The sequence below is a fragment of the Salarias fasciatus genome, chromosome 18 (genome assembly GCF_902148845.1).
Source record: "Salarias fasciatus chromosome 18, fSalaFa1.1, whole genome shotgun sequence".
Classification (NCBI taxonomy): domain Eukaryota; kingdom Metazoa; phylum Chordata; class Actinopteri; order Blenniiformes; family Blenniidae; genus Salarias; species Salarias fasciatus.
Window position 1 is genome coordinate 7,518,961 of NC_043762.1, and position 17,406 is coordinate 7,536,366.

Consider the following 17,406-nt stretch of genomic DNA (forward strand, 5'->3'; position numbering starts at 1 on the left):
AATTTCAGTTATCTTGCGCAGCATTCCTCGTGTGATTGGCTGAGGACAGAGAGCGACGGCGGCAGCAGATTGATGGGATGCATGTTCTCCATGTGGGGAGACTTTGGGGAAATACCAGGCATGTGTTCTATGTGAATCTGAGCCGCCCAATGAAATGTCGCTCCTCCTGCCGCTCACGGGACGGATCGGTGTTTTAACGGTGACGGGACACACACGCACATACACACAAATCTGTTCAGTATTCATACTTTAAAAATTCGTCCTTTGAAAAAAGTGGTATAGGTTCCTAATTTTTCCCTTCCAGCAAGGGTCTGCTTCTCGGTCCAGTGTGCTTCATGAACACATCCTGAGGCCAGAATGTGAGGAGAGCAGAGAGGGAATCTGCTGCATGCGAGCCGAGCCGAGCCCAGGGCCATCCTTCCTCCGGGGGAGTATTGGCTTACAGATAGCAGCGGTGGTCTTTCTTCCCAGTTTATTTATCGAGGGATTACCCGGTAAAGCCAGGGGAACTTTCTCAGCCCCCCTCCGCCCCCCGCACCGAGCACGGAGCATTGTGGGACGATCAGTCAGTCAACCCTGTGCTTCACTTTCCTGCTCAATACAAGCAGAGTTCTGTTTGCACTGTTTCACTCCAGGAGCCATCCCGCTGGTCGGCTTCGCCGCGGCGAGCGACGGCCAAACGCTCGACTCGGCGCGGCTCTGAACTTCCTGCCATTTCCAACAAACGTACGAGTCGACTTCCTGAGCTGGATTTTGATGGTTCCAGTGGCTGAGCAGCGGACTGTTTTCCAATCTCGTTCACACGCTGCGCTCCATTACCAGTCCCTGACCTCACATACGACAATAGATGAACCTTATTTAACGCAGCTGTGAGTCTCGGAGGTGATCGACCCCAATGGAAACAGCGCAGGATTATAAACAAGGCTTTCCCTCTGCTGGGTCGTTCTCAGTATTTTAATTATTCACTCAATCTCAGAGGTGTGTACACTCGCAGTAAGTCTTTGAAAAGTTAATTCTACTAGTCAAAGACAGATGAAATTGTCAATTTCATTTATTTGGATCCATAAAAAGGCTAATGAGTCCACCGTTTCCACCATCTCTTATTCAACTCAGATTAATTCTGAGTCAATAACAAACCTTGCACGCATGTTTTTTTTTTTCTTCTTTCTTTTTTTGTCTGGACCGTGGGAGGAACAGAAGGTATTTCGTCGATTCGGCCCGTTTTATTCAGAGTTGACCTCGTAGCTCGCCGTCACAGGTCGGCAGCTGCGGTTCCAGAGGTTTTGATCGGCTGCCCTGTGTGGTTTCTGAAAGGCTGGAACTTTCTACACCTAAATCTCTCGTCAGTTCAGAAATTCAAACCAGCCACTCTCTGGTCAAAAAGTCGTTACTTTAAAACTTCAAGACCCGTTTCAGTTGAGGAACCACATACAGCCTAATCTGACCCCGGGTGGGCTGGACCGGGGAAATGGAGCCGTAATAACCTTTATGTTTAAACTGGAAGGTTTTTTTTGTTGTGGTGCAGAGTACACACGACTCCAAACATCCACATTTTTCAAAAACTAAGCAGTCGCTACAGAAAATAACAAAAATGTCACAATAAAGCTAATTAATAAAACCTTCTGGTGCACAATGCAGTGAAATGCTCAAAAAACTCCTAACAGCTGTTGCACTGTGGGTGTTATGCATTAAATATTCATTAAATGTGACAGAAAACTGCAAGTGACAATAAAACCTTAACTTTAAAAGAGAAACACTAAACAACAACAACGGAAAACGAAAGCCCCTCACTCCGGCGCAGAATAGAAACAAGAATGTCTTTCAAGATAAACGTCCGATGGCGAGCTGTGCAAGCAGCAGGCAGGCTGGGAAACGGCGAGACAACGGCAGGCCTGATTGGACTTTGTATATTTATCTGGCATTGGCTTCAGTGTGGTTGCTAACTTAAGGAAAAACAAATTAGAAAAATACAGACGCTCGTCAAACGCTGGCGCGGGAGGGAGCATGCAGCAGGCGATTGGTCGAAAGACCGGCGGACTCGCTTTTCCATCATGACATTGGCAACGTGGTTGTTTAGAACATTTTCTCCAAAGGAACCTCAAAGTATCAATTATATGTCAAATGAGGGGGGATTTCTGCATGGTAATTGTGTTTAAACAGACCATTTCCATCCTTAATTGTGACAAATACGACTGCGGAGGGGAGAGTTCACTGCAAGCACGAGGCGCGCGTTTCAAACACGTTAGAAACGGGCAGCAGGTAAAGCTGCCGCTGGAAAAAAAAAACCAAAACAAAGGGTAGAATCACAAAACCGTACAAAAACCGCCATCCGAAGCCAACACACAAACATGTGCATACGAAGGAAGCAGGCGGATAAGCCCCCTTTGTCTGGACTCGGCAGTGCGGCGGCGGCGGAGGCCTGCAGGTTCAGGGAGCAGGCTTGTGGCTGGACGGTTGCCAGTTCAAACCCCGGACCATATGGGGGAAAATCTGAGCCAGTTAAGGGATTAATAAATCTCCAGGCCAATGGCTATTCATGGGGAGAAATTTCAGAAGGAATATTGAGAGAATAAAGAGCAAAACTCGTATCAAGTTTGTTAAAAGACAATTCTTCAGAGCGGGAAAGTAATAAAGTATAATAAAATAGACCGGAGGTGTCAAACACATTTTAGCTCAGGAATCGCATGCAGAAGAACTTCCTTCTGTACTTTCATATGATTTCATGAACAAAGGCCCAATAATCACGCACCGCCAGTGCTCCGAGCATTCCTAATTTCACATGTAATTCTCACTTTAAGGACATTTGACCCAGAAATGAGCTAAAATCATTCAAACTGTCGATGCCGTTTTGCTGAACAGTCCTGCCCTCGATCTGTTTCACGTCATAAAACACTGTGCTGTGATCTCAACAGTCCGACGTGCGACGGTCCTCCATAACATTTACATCCACCGTCTGCTCGTCGCTTCACTTCCGTCTCATCCCGTCCACGGCCAGTCAGTATAAATCACGCTGCGTCCATCCTGTCCCGTTTCCGTCAGGTTCCCCCTCCTCCCCACCTGCTTCCCGCTTTAATCCCACTGATGTCGGCGCTAATTAAAGAGAGACGCAGCCACTCGTATATCACCGGGAAGCCTCCTTCAGACTCCAATAAAGTAAAGAGCTCCGCGCTGATTAAATCAGCCGCAGATGAGACGTTCTCTTTATGTAAATATGAGCGTTATCATTCGGCTTTCGGACCATCTTCTGGGAGAGTTACAGACACGAAGTGTGCCGAGCGGTCCCAGAGGACTGGAGCTGTGGTCTATATGGAGACAGCGGAAAGAAGGCCCAGAAACAGACCGGGACGAGGTCGAGCGAGTTCATCTTGTCTGCAATACGGTGCAATACGAAGGCCCAAGAAAGGAAAATAAGCCCCTCGGAATAGAAAGTCTGAGGTGTTCATTTGAAGCCTTCCACTGAACCAGCAGTTACCACTGAAATCCTAACACAGATGCATTTGTGTTAACTTCTCACCAGCTGCTGCCTGATACCGCGAGCCGGTAACGGGAAACCTTCAAAACACATTTTACTGGGCAGCGTTTGACTGGATGAACGGGCCTGCAGTAATATGGCCAGACTGTAGAAAACTGTCGTTTTCAGTCTGGGACGCTTCTGCTTTCCGATATTTACTTGGAAATTTAAAACTTCTGAAGGATTCCGCACATTCTGCCATCTCCGAACCCACATTTTGGGTTAATGAATTTCAGAAAAATCATTCAGGAAAACTGAACAAAAAATGTGTTTGACCCCTCTGATCTCGATCCAGGCAGCACTTCAATCTTTTAGTTTTCTCGTGCTTTTCGTTGAGAGGAATTTTCCCCAGTCGGCGCAACGCTGCGAGGGGCTCAGAGGGCAGAAACGTGCGAGGAGGGCTGGGGAGAAAATCCGCCGCAGCCGCCGTCATTAGCTAATGGACTGCTGAGTAAGGCCGTCGGCTCCGGGGCGGGACGCGCTGCCAAAGGCGCACGCAGCTCAGAAAGACGGCCGGAGCACAGAAACTGGCAGCGAGTGCGGTTTGCAGCCTTCCTGCTCGCAGTCTGAAATACGGGCTACAGGATTCTCTGTATGTCTCAGATGAGACGACTTTCTGGATTTTTTTAACCTCGATATTTTCTACGCATGCTCCTCGAGAACAGAGATACTGTAAAACTGAGCAGAACTTTTTTCTTTTGGTCCTGAAATGTTGATTTTTCCACTGCTTTGAAGCGTCGTACAGCAGAGCAAAAGCACTGAGGAGTAACTGGAGCAACTCGTCTGCTGCAGCATCCTTCATATTGGTAATAACATCTCCAAATCCTCAGCTGAAAGCTGGAATAATAATGTTTGTTTTCACACCAGTAATGTTCCCTCATTTCTTTTCGTGGTCTCCAGTAAAAGAAGAGCCGACGCAGTCTGCCGAGGTGCCGCCGTGGTAAATGAATCCTCCCGACCGTCCCACCGGCCCTTCTTTCCATTATCTAAAGTCCCAGGCTGCTATTATCATTCCTCCATAAGGCTGTAATGAGAAGGTGGGGTAAAACCAACAAGCGGATAAGGTAGACCTGCGAATAAACCGCTCTAATCTCCGCCGCTTTCACCCGCCTCTCGTAAAAGCGCGCGGCGAGCGACGCACTCCCGCGTGTCGAGAACGATCCGACGCCGTTCATCTTTACCGAGTGTATAAAGTTTCCCCGCAGGTCAAATGAGCCGTGCCGTTTTTACGGGCGCCCCAGTAAACGGCAGCTCCGCGGCCTTTTCGAAGCGACGTCAGGACCGATCCAACACGGCGGCGTTGTGACGAGCCCTCGCTCCCGGTTGCACGGGGGCCCGATCCCAGCAGCCACTCTCACTGGATACTTTCCCAATTTTCTCCTAATTGTGTCTACTCAACATAATCCAGCCCCGGGCTCCCCCAATATCCACAACCACTTCCTTTTAACCCTTCACGCTTCATGTCAGAGCGAGCAGGAATGTGTCAGAAGGCGGCGCGGGGCTCCTGGCAGACCCACTAAAGTGACATGAGCGTGTACAGTATATGTGTTACGACCCGTTCCCTCGCGGTGACGTCGAGCAGCGTATAGTGGAGACTCTGTGTCGTCCGCAGCTTCAAGTGTGAGAGAGAAAGAGAGAATAACCACAGAACGGTTTGGGATAACATCCCGGTTTGAAAAAAAAAAAAAAAACAGTCACATTAATTCCTTTAATAGCAGCTCCACATTACACTGTGGCTCAGTTACTTCTTTGTGCGTTAACTAAAACACGGCACTGGTTAAAGACTGGAGCAGCACGGACGCACCAGGGTAAAGGCCGTAAACATGACCCCGTAATTGCGTAGCGGAGATTTAACAGTCTTTCCATTGTAGCTTGATGAAAATAAAATTTAACAAGAGCTCGGGCTGGATGCGAACACAAACAGACTGCGGGGCGTTTTACTGTACGAGTCTGTGGCCCCGTTTATGAGTGAAAACAAAGCGACTGCGGCGTTTTGGGTGTCTGGTCGCATGGGGCCACTGGAAACGCAACTTTTAGAGAACTTTGATGCCGTAACAATCCAACCCGGTGGTCTGTCCATATGTCCATGTTCTCCTGTTGTTTGTGTTCAGAGTGTGTTGTTCACTGCATGTGTCTGTGTGTGTGTGTGTGTGTGTGTGTGTGTGTGTGTGTGTGTGTGTGTGTGTGTGTGTGTGTGTGGCTTCACGACAAACAACAGCGTCCACTAGTGGCCTAACACGAAAGCTACATCGTGTTCAAAGAAAAATGAACTCCACCTGAGTGGATCTTTATAAATGTGTGAGAACAGAAAATGGGAGCCACAAACGCCCGACTCGGGGTCACTTCCTTTTTAATTTTTTTTTTCCTCCCAGACAACAATTGCCCCAGATTTTGTTTTTGTTTTTTTTGTGTGTGTGTTTAGAGCTGGCTGGGTCTGGTTTGTATGGCCTAGCTGGAACCCTTTCAGTTCTCTCCCACTCGTCCCCATGCTGGGCTCCCTGCTCCGGGCCTGCCAGCCACCCCATGAATACCAAGCAGCACGCACACGCGCGCGCGCGCACACACACACACACACACACACACACACACACGCGCGTGTGTGCGTGCACGTGGACATGCACAGACAAAATACAAGCCCGGTTTCTCTGCATAGTTCTATTAGGTCAGTGTTTCAGCCTGGCAACCGCCCTTCCTCTCTCTGCGGATGCGTGTGTGTGTGTGCTGTGGTTCTCCGCTGGAAGTGTGTGAAAAAAGATGCGTTTTCCTTTGAAAGGTTGTCGTGTAAAAGCATCACGTACAAAAAAATTAGCAGGAACATTAACTTCCCTGTGTTTCTGCGAGGCAAAAGCAGACAGCCCGCCCAACAGCTAACAGGAAATGTGAATTCTGTCACTTCTGACCGTCTTTCAGTTCAGAGCCAGAATCAACTGATTCTTCTTTTCACATAAAGCTGCTATCAAACCATCTTCTTCCCTTCTCTGACCGCTAATCTCGGAGAATAACAGACAATAGTTCATCAGAGGGAGACAGCTGCACATTCGGTGGAACATCATGGCCAAGTCGAAACTGGATCCACCAACAGCGCGCTCTTCAGAAAGGCGTCGAATCCATTTGTGAATCTGGTTCCAGCGAGGATCGCTTGTGAAAAGTGTTCTTATCAGAGATGAATGAGAGCAGCAGGACCGACCGCTGCTTTTAGCCGACGCTGTTAACGGTGCGATGTCCAAAAATCTCCCACTCGCGTCGAGGGGGAGTCACATTTGAGAGCTCTTACGCATTAATAACGGCGAAGGGATCATGACAGAGCTCCAGCGGAGGTTTGAGTTATGTCCCTCTAGATGATGTACATAAATCTCTGCCGTCACCCTTTGCTCCTCAGCGTGTGACTCACAGCGAATCACACCCACACGCATGCCTGCAGCGTCCAGACGGGGATGGAAAGGCGAAAAAAGCATTCTGACATGACGTGGTGTGGAGCGGCACGGCCTGGCAGGGAAGTGCACGGCCGGCCGTTTGACGGTGTTGTGTTGCATGTCTGCGATACGGGGGGGGGGGGCAGGGTGGCATGAAACGGCCTGGTGTAGCATCTGCTGCATGGCATTCAGAAGAAATCTGCCGTCCTCTGGGTACCGTGTCTGCCAGGTTTGGCTGCGCGGCGTGATATCAAATGTTGTGTCACTGCATGGCGTTATATGGCGTTTTCCAGGCCTTAATGACGTGTGGCATTAGTCCGGCACGACGGAGCACTCGGTGTGTCGAGCGTGTTGTGACGTGGTATTGAATGATGCTGCACGGCATGACTGACATGTATATACAAACACCCACTGGGTACAGTGTAATGTCTGCCGGCTGTATGAAGCAGCAAATTCGGACTTTTCTGAAAACTTGATAAAATGACAGTGTTGTTGTGCAAACGGGAGCTGAACTGTCACTGGGGCTTGGTCAAACGACTGGAATAAAGAGAAAAGGTTAAAAAGTACTAACCACAAGAGTTCCTATATGTACATAAGAGTCCAAATCCAAGATAAACTGTTGAGAAGAACAACATTTTCACTGCGGATCTAATTACAACTCTGTGGCCGTTTTTCACCCAACTGTCATCACAGTGGGAACAATATTATCTCAATAAACCGCATACTGTACAACACAATGCATGTTTGCAGCTATCAGCTCACTAAATTCATATTTCATGGACTTTTCAAAGTTCCATCGTCATCGCTCAAGCAATACTGTCCTCCAGTCAGGAGCTAAATAACAGGCTGCGGCGACGTGGAGAAAACCGAAGGTCTTTTTTGTGTAAATATTATTTCTCTCTGAATGGTTTCAGCATTGCACAAACATTAATGTAGTTTGTGGAGTTCTTTGTGGAAAAAGCGGCTCATAACCCACAAGCGATCTGTGAAGGCTTTCCAATCAATACATCCCACGTTGCCAAGGTATATGTGTAAAACAACAATGCCGAACAGAAACGGGGCCGGGAGAGCTCTGCAGCGTGCCATTACAGCTGCGTGATTGATGTCCCGCCGGGTGCGTACTCACTGTGGCGGTAATGAGCGGACCGTGGAGCTGCGCGTAGAGCAGGGCCTCGTTAACGTGTCCCCGGACCCCCAGCAGAGCCAGCTCCAGGCTGTGGTGGCCCGCCATGGCGTGGGTGAGCTGCTCCAGCAGGCTGCTGTACCTCCTCCAGGGCTGATCCAGCTCCGACACGCTGGCCAGGCAGCCGCGCATCACGTTGTGGCAGTAGCCCACGCAGGGCTTGATGAGCGTCAGGCCCCGGCAGTGGGGGCAGTACACCATCCGCACCAGGCCCTTCACGCACTCCTTGCTCAGGCCGGCGTGCTCGGTGGCGTTCATGACCTCCAGGCCCTCCTCCAGGGCCAGGCCCAGCTGCCGCCCGGCCCCCAGCGCCCCGGCCAGCTCCTGCGCCATGGCGGCCGGGTGAGGCCCGAACGGGTTGACGTCCTGCCGGATCATGCGCAGGCAGTCGCTCATGTCGTTGCCCGCCGTCATGCCGCCTTCCATGCCGGGATTGATGAGCCGCGTGTAGACCAGCGGGAAGATGTGGTTGAAGAAGTGGTGCACCGAAGCCTCCACCGAGACGTTGGCCCCGCGGAGGTACAGGGAGAGGGAGGAGAAGAGCTGGTTCACGTGGGGGAGGGCCTGGCGGGACAGCGGCGAGTAGGTTCCCTCCAGCAGAGAGCTGAGGTGGCCCTGAGAGAACGACAGGAGGTACTGGAACATGTCTGCAAAACAGACGGGAGGGCGAGACAAAGGAGAGGAGTCTTGATTTCATTCATGAATAAATCATAATGACATGATCTGCAAGTTTTCCATGAAAGAAGACGCGCACGCACACACACACACACCCGAGCCCTGGCTGGGAACCAGGTGAGCTTGGCTGGTGTGTATCAGCGCGTCCAGTTGATGAATGCAGCTGGATATTATCATGCATGAAGTCATTACCACAGTAAGCGTATCTTAAGGTGGCTGTCTCTGCTCGTCTGCGCGCGGAGGAGACGCGGAGAGCCCGGAGAGATAACCACAATCAGTCTGGCTCTGCTGTGGAGACGACGGCATCGGCCAGATCAGAGCCACTTCAACTGGGATGGAGCGACGCCAGATCAGATGCTGAGCGGGGGAGGAGGAGGAAACTTTGCTTTTTCGGGACTGAGAAACGCAGTCGGGTGCCGTTCAGCTGAAAACGCATCGATTTTGCCTTTTTCATTTCGGAAAGGTTTCACATTTACACGCCAATGTTTTCAAATCCATGTCTGTTTCCATGGAAACAGTGCGGTCAGTGTGATAGTCCACTGATGTTGGTTGTTTCTGTAACCAAACTATTCCAGGTGAGGCTGCTGTTGTCATGTAAACAAACATTAAAAACCCAATGAAAGTTTTGCATTTTCACTTGAAATCGTTGCCTTGCAAACAAGCCCTGCAACTATTTCTCAAACATTTCATAAATATTAGAGTTAAAAAAAAAAAATTGGAAAGAAGGGATGCAGATGACAGACCCATCATCAGAGACCATAAACGGCCCAAACTCATCTGGAGTGTGCTGCACTGGTGATATAATGCTGTAATGACGGCTTTTATCATTGTGGCGAAGAGCAGACAGGATGAAAATGTCTGTATTTCTGCAAAAACCAAACAATCGAGCTGGAAAATAACTACAATCTCAACATAAATCCAATTTATATAAAGCAAAATACAGTAAAAAAATCTAACAAACTTCTCCTCTTGCTGTTTCATTCTGCCTCCTTTTATAAACTACCCCTGACGGCATGCCTTTGAGGATAATGCTAGCTTGCTAGCTTGCTAGCTTTCATGGAGGCATCGCCGATGTCTGAGCTCAGGTCTCAGTGTTGTGTTGTGTTCATTACACTTGGGAAAAATTTAAAAGAAAACATTGATTTTTTTTTTTTTTAACAAATTTCCTATTTGCTTGATGGTTTATGGACCAGACTGGAGCCTCATGTGGCCCGGTTTTGGCGCACAGGCCTTATGTTTGACACCCCCTGGTTTAAAGTGATTCACCTTTGATGTGAACTCATTAACTTGGTCTTTTCTTCCACTTCACCCCCCCCCCCCCCCCCCCCCTTCATAAAACCTCTCCGTGCACGTTGCTGTTGATACTGAAGTGCTGCAGTCTGTGTACGCAACACTTCTCTGGGGGGTGATGTCAGCCTGAAGGCACGACGGGACATGAAGGAGCAGCGGCAACTGCAGGAAAAGCTGGGACACAAGGACGAGGTTGCCAACACACACATGCCCACCACCACACACACACACACACACACACACACGGATTTGATAGTGACAGCAAATGCAACAGCGGTGCTCATGTACAGTGGATACACGCTGTATTTATAATATCAACAAATTCATTCATGAGTGTGTCCTTCCAGTAATGAGTCTATTTCGGTACAGCGGTTGTGTGTCTTTTTGTGTTTACTCGTGCGCGTCCAGCCCCTCCCAGCTCACAGACAGAAGGATAACAACAGCCACGGTCTCCTCAACAGCTGCACTAATATGAGCACCGTCTGACACGCAGGGACTCCCCGCCAGCTCCGAGAAGCACAATGAACCACCGTCAGAGCTGCTCCCGCTAACATTTGAAGTTACAAAAATGGGTCTGAAAAGCAGAAACATGGAAGCATGGAAAGTAATGGTCTGTTAGGGATTACGCTTATTAAGCCACGGGTGACATGTAGTCTGACTGCAGGTCAAAAGTTTCTCTGAAAGATCTCCAGAGACGCCGAGCGAGCCACAGGCGAAGACAAATAGGCTCCAGAGGAAAAGAGAGGGGGAAGCGTGACGCGCTAGCTCTGCAGAGAAGTTGCAAATGTGCAGCTCTGGTTCTGCAGGACCGGTACCAGTGTGAGGTCTCTGCTGAAGGCTCGAGGCCCACAGGACACTTACACCGCAAGATGTAACCACGGGCTTGGGTTACACAGCATTACATAATGTTATGATAAAATTATCATGCTCAGAAATACCACGGTTTAATCTTTCTCTCTTGTGAGGCGAAGCGTCTCGCCTAATATCAAACTTTCTGAAGTCGAAGAAAAAAAATAAATAAATGAAAGCACCATCTTCTCATCTTCTGCTTCTCAACAGGCCCATAACAGGATCCAACTCCTTCTGAGGGTTTATGACAGGATCACTGAATCTTGAAGACATTCCGTACTTGTTAAAAAAGCTTATTTCCATTTGCCAAGAGAGTGACACACAGAGAGGGAACATGAAAGCAGGAAAGGGAAAAGAGAGTGGGACACTGCCAGGAAAAAATGGAATCGAAAGAAGCAACTGAACTTTTTAACAAGGAAAAACAACTACTGTACAAGTCGACTCCACCTTGAGAACATGGTCTGACATCTGGATTCATTTGGCCCCCGGGCCCAGAGCACTTCCCTGTCTCTCCGTAGCTTTTACTGCAAACATGGCCTCCCCTCTCAATATATAGAAGCAGGACAAGAGTCCTTCCTTTTAACACTCGCCGTCTCTCACCAACAAGAAACGAGGGGATGACGCGTTTCTGTCTGGAAGAGAGGAACGAGGAGCCACACGTTCAGAACTCGTTTCAGACGCAGCAAAACATGAGCTGGAGCGTCTACCATCGTTCCACTGAGGTCCTTTAACTCAGGATAACAGAACATCGGTGATGTGATTAGTTCAATCCAAACAAACACGGAAAGAACATGAAAACTGTACTAAATACGAACCTTCGGTATTAATCAATGCTGGACTCATGACACGGAAAGTTCCCACGCCGATGGGGAGTCAGACGGAAACTTCTCCTAATTGCCATATTGCGTTTAGCACACACTGCATGAAGGATCACTAACGCTGTGAAATAGAAACTCGTCATCAACGCACGCTAGCAGACTCAGAGTTGTCACCATCGACCGGGAGCTTGGCACTGGACGTGTTCGACCGAGCTAATCAACGAAATACAATCAGGCAGGTTTTTTTTTTCCTTTCTCCGAAATATTTTAGGTCTTCAATCAAGCCGTCTCCCACGCTCCAAAATATCTCACCAAGCACAATTGTTGTGGGTTCTGTTGCACTTCCCAGTGCTGGGAAGCGGGGTGAGAACAGAACACGAGAAACCAAAGACTGCCTTTTTCAGTCTGATTGTTCCGTCTGACCGCGGAGCCTAAATCTGGATTTGACCGCAGTCCATTCAGAGACGCGCTCGTGGGTGGCTATCATTACCATGTCACCATGTCATCTGTGATCCTCTGTGGGAAAGCAGGTCTGGTTGGACTGGGGCTATTTGGCGTGGGACCATTACCTTTCATTTTCAACACTGCACTTCAAAATGCGTTCCTGTCATCAAACTACACCGTGCTGCTTCGCCTGTGGCCGCGTGGAGACAATCTGACATGTTCGCTGTTGGGAATAAACGGGGAATTGAAAGGATAGAAAAACAGTGGCCGTGCAGAGGAGGCCTTTGTCCTGCAGCGGTTTGAACCCAGCAAGTATTTATGACTCTGGTATGAGACATTATTCCATATCTTTCCACCAATGCTATGCCAAGGTCAGTCTCTGAGATCACCGGGTTTAAATCATAAGAAGCTATTTACACTTTACATTCTGCATGGCAACCCAGTGTTTAACTGGCACAATTAAAGCCGAAGTGTCTCTACGGCAAAGCTGCCGTAATTACAGAGTCGGGCCGAGCACAATGCCAACTGCACGGTTTAGCTCACAGCTATAGTGTTCCTTCCCTCTGCTGTTTGCTATGCGGCGCCCCTGATTTCTCCGCCGCACTCTTTCTCACAAGGCTGTGCTTCGCTACAGTGAAAATCTGAGGTGGAGGCTGAAGAACTGAGAACACACATTCACCTCAGATTGTTTAACACCGTAAATGCCGACAGAGAGGTTGTCCGACTCAGTCGCACTGCAGTTGTCCACTTGTTGGCTTTGTACTCTCTATGTCTGTGCTGTCCTTTTCTCGCTCACTAACCTAACCCCCCCAGCTGAAGAGCAGAAATGCCACGACCCCTGACCCCGGTTCTGCAGAGGATTCTATAATTGCGAACTTGAGCTCAATCACTTAATGTGGTTTTTAAACTATCACATGACCCTGCAGGAGAGAATAAACTCAAACATGTACGTCTCCCAGTGTGAGTATACGTGACCGTGTGGCTGCGGGAGAGTCTGCATGTATTTAGAGATGCGGTAACGTTGCGATAATGAGATTGGAGACACTGTTCTCATGCCACGGGGCTGTGGGCCATTCCTATCTTGGCAATCAGTCCTGAGCGAACCTGACCAACCGTCTTCCCAGGCAAAGCATTTTAATCCCACCGCCGGCTTGGGTTTCACACAGGTCACCATGCAGATATGTGACATAGTGACACGTGTGTAGATTACATATCCTCGTTTTAATTAGAAGAAATACTGTATATAGGGCCATCCTCTCCCACGCAGCGCTGGTCATCTTAGGTTACAGCCGAGCGCCGCAGTGTCACACAATCTCCCAGTTTAATGGTAATAAACTATTAATAAGCCTTTGAATCAATCTGTTGATTCATCATACACACAACTGAAGCCTAAAGGGGGAACATGACTCACTTGTCTAACATCAGGCGCGGGCGATCCGCTCACACACGTCTGACCTACAAGAGCTGTGAGGCTGCCAAAATCACAGCAAGTCCACGAGGCGCTGAAAGGACTCTTCATGTATGTGTAAACTATGTGCACGTTCTCCTGAAAACCCTGGACTGAAGACCTCGTGTGCTCGTGCTGTCCGACGAAGAGGCTAACAGGTGGGACGGCGGGACTTGAGGAGGGGGACGCCGGGAGTTCTCATTTTTCCCCATCAGCGGTGCAGTGATTAAGAAGTCAGGCAAAACTGTCAAACACAAACAATCGCACGGACAGCAGCTGCGTTGGAGGCTCATGGCGCTATAATGTGGTGGATATGGGGACTGAAAGTGGCCAAAGCAGCAGAAACATGATCGAAGGCTGGGAAATGAGCAGGGGGGGTGGGTGAGGGGGCTCTAATGGCTAATACCATACAGGGGAAACGTAGAGGGCCGTCCGGGGTGCAGACAGGCTGATGGACAGCACCCCTGCTGAGGCCGTGAAGGGGTTCACACCAGCACCACACTTCTTGTATTCAGTCGTATTAAACGACAATTTTATTAAAATCAGCTTCCCTATGAGGTTGTGGTCATTTTCAGTACTAATTGTTTGGTTTTGTGGAAATATCAACAGCCTAGTCTTGTATACTCTGCACCACAATGAATAAAAGCTTTTAAAGTGTCAATTTAAAGGTTATTATGGCAATATTTCACTGGTCAAGATGAAATTGGACTGTCTATGAACCCGAAACTAAAACATGTTTGTGGCTCCAATACAAAACAGGCAATCGTGACTCTCTGCATCATGGAAGGTTGAACGTTTTACAGCATGATCAGTCTTCGAAACACACATGAGAAAAAGTTCCTTTGGACATGAACCTATCTGGGGTTTGGATGAACTGTCCAAAGTATGCTGAAGCAATAATTCAATATATAAGTGGAAACTGATGACGACTGAAGCGGAGCTGCTCCAATCCGAGAAGTGACTCCAGACTTTGATGAAGAAGGAAACATTCAGGCTAACATGGGATTAACATGAAACAGACGCTGGAAGGGTCTCCGAGGTGTGGAACGAATCGTAGATGAAAGGCGCTCTAATGAAGGATTTTCCACTTTTTGGGAGCAGGTGTGGCCGCGGCTTTCATTTATCAGCTTTATTGCGAATCCAGTATACAAAGGGTCACTTATGTGTTGTTTGAACTTGGGATCGACATGGCCGTTACGGCTTTCGGGCCCTCGAGCCATTCGTTTTATATAACTTTTATAAATCAAAGAAAATAATCATGATAGATGTAAAGAAATATTTGTAAAGGGTGAATTCCTCCTGAGCTTAATGAAAGGCTGCATTGTAGTTTACTGAAGAGGAGAGTCAGAGCTCTGCAGATATAATCCAGCGTAAATCATCCAAGCAGGGCCCGAGTGGCCGGAGCAGGAACACCGCGTTTTTTCAGGGGTTTATTCGTCTCGTTTTTTTTTTTTTTGTGTGTGTCATTTATTGCGTCTCCTCCTCTTGAACACAATGGACGGAGGACGAGATGATCCATGACTAAAGAGCACCGTGGGGAACTCCTTAATGGTCCAAAAGGATCCAAAGAGCCGTGGACAAAAGGAGAAAGAGCAGAGGAGCGTCCATCACGGGACCTAATGAGCAAAAGTGCGTTGACTTGAACGTGGGAGTGACAGAGCGATCCGGGAGTGAGAGATGGGGGGGGGGTTAAGCTGAATCCAGGCTCCTTCAGGCTTAAGGAGCAGAAGCCGGTTATCAAAGAAGAGAAATGTGCGCCACAATACGTTTGCAGTACGTGTGGACCCTGGAAACACCTCAACCTCATCCGCCCCCATCTCCATCCTGACAACACTCCCCCGTGTCTCGTAACGCCACCACATTGGGATCAAATCCACCGAACTTCAGCCGAATATCGGCTCAAATTAAACTTCCCATGAATAATAATCGTCAGGAAATGTTGTTGGTTGTCAGGAATTTTCTGACTCAACTCGCAGCTGGTACAAAAGGGCTCAGAAGCACAGGCGTATTTACATGTGTATCTCTTATATATGCTCACTCCCACACTTTATAGCTTTTGGGATCAGTCAGTGAAACCCGGGCGCAGCAGGAAAAAAAAAAAAGAAATCTAGGCTAGACAAATCAGCATCTGCGAATAACAAATCCCAACAGATAACCCAGACGGACTGCGCTCCAGAAAAGCCAAATTCTCTTGGACTAGGAAAAATCCCAGGGAAATGTGTCTGTCTGATTAAACAGAAACGTTCTGAACGTCCAGATCACGGCGCTCACAATACAGTAAAACTAATGAGGCTTTGTCAACACGAAAAAGGCGTTTGTTGAAACTGGCTGAGGCGGCGGTGGCGGGGAAAAAAAAGTGTGTTTGAAGTGGTGTCAGAGATGTTGTGATAGAAAAAGGGGGTATTTATGTTGAATGGTGGCAGCAGCGCCTGGCAGCAGGCTTGTCCACACACACACACACACACACACGCAGCGTGTTTGTTTAGGCATTAGATAGAATACTGGAAAGCATGAATGGTTGGTCAGTCAGACTGCGGTCCGTGAAGGAAAATGAAAGAAGACTTATGAGGTGCAGAAGACGGATCCGCGTTTATGGCTTCATTTGCTTGAGTGCGCCGTTGGCAGTCAGGTTATCTGCGAGATGGAAGCCTTGCTGCACGCCAGCGAGCGGGCGACTCTCTGGCGCCGTGCCCATCCGGACGCAGCGCGCTCCTGTTCAGCATCCGGTGCCGACACAGGGGCGGACGCGTCGCACGGCGACGATGCAGAGAGTCACTGAAAAAGCAACATTTTGAAAATGCTCAGGCTTTTCTCTGGTTGTGTTTTCGCTGTTAACCGGGACCTGAGAGTCACCCTCATCGGGGAAAAGCAGCAGAGAGGATCCGCAGGGCAGAAAACCTGTTGATTCAACACACACACACCTGTGCACACACTCCCTGCACTTCCACTCTGGCCACAAACACTCCCTTCATCTCGCTCGCTGCCCGGTGAGCGGGGCAGATTCAAAGCGGGGCTAATGAGGAACGCTTGTGACTTTATGGGGCTTCGACCTTCTTTTTCTCTCCTCCCTCGTTTCCTCTTGTTCTCTCCCGGTTTTCCCCAGCGAGCCCGACTCCTCCAGACCGAGGGAAGTGCATCCTGCCCTCATGTGTCATGTGTTCTCCGGAGAGCCGAGAGCCATAGTTACAACACAAACATGCTTCCAGTGCGGAGCACGCCATATATTTGCTCCTCTATTAGGTCCATAAACACGTCTTCCCTCCATCCCTCCATCCCGGTGTGATTAAACGGGACGTGCGGGGACGGATTCCGGATATCCTCCCTAATTTGAGCATGAGCTCATGGTGCGGCCGATCCGGTCCCGCGTCCAAGCGTCAGCCTCCAGAGCAATAACCCGTCGGTCAAAACATCTGCGGAGAGAAATCCTCGCAGACATGAAGTGAGAGAACAAAAATGACGCCGTGAGGGAGGACCGAGGAGATCACAGGCAACGCGACTTCCAGAACAACACAGAGATGGCAATAAAGATAGAGCGGCGAGTATCTGACGAACGAATCGAGATCGGCCGCCATCGGAGAGTCATTCCTCACACAACTGTACACGGCAACAGCAAACTCATTGCCTTTTAAAACATGAGCGCTGCCTTGGAGCGAGCCACACAAGAAGAAAGCAAAAGATGCCAAAGAGCATTTCCATTAAATATTAATGCTTCAGGCTTGACGTCAGGAGAAAATAAAGAGTCTCTCAGGACAGGCGGCGGGTCTGGAGAGTTTCTG

The 17,406-nt window shown here is 48.9% G+C and overlaps 1 protein-coding gene across 2 annotated transcripts in view; it reads right to left on the minus strand.

Annotated features, from left to right (window-relative positions):
- LOC115405098 (glypican-5-like) overlaps positions 1-17,406 on the minus strand; it is an 88,446-nt gene that overhangs the window by 57,749 nt on the left and 13,291 nt on the right. For both annotated transcript variants that reach the window (XM_030114557.1, XM_030114556.1), the window contains exon 3: positions 8,051-8,754. In XM_030114557.1, the coding sequence (XP_029970417.1) occupies positions 8,051-8,754 (704 nt within the window). The remainder of the gene's footprint in view (positions 1-8,050; positions 8,755-17,406) is intronic.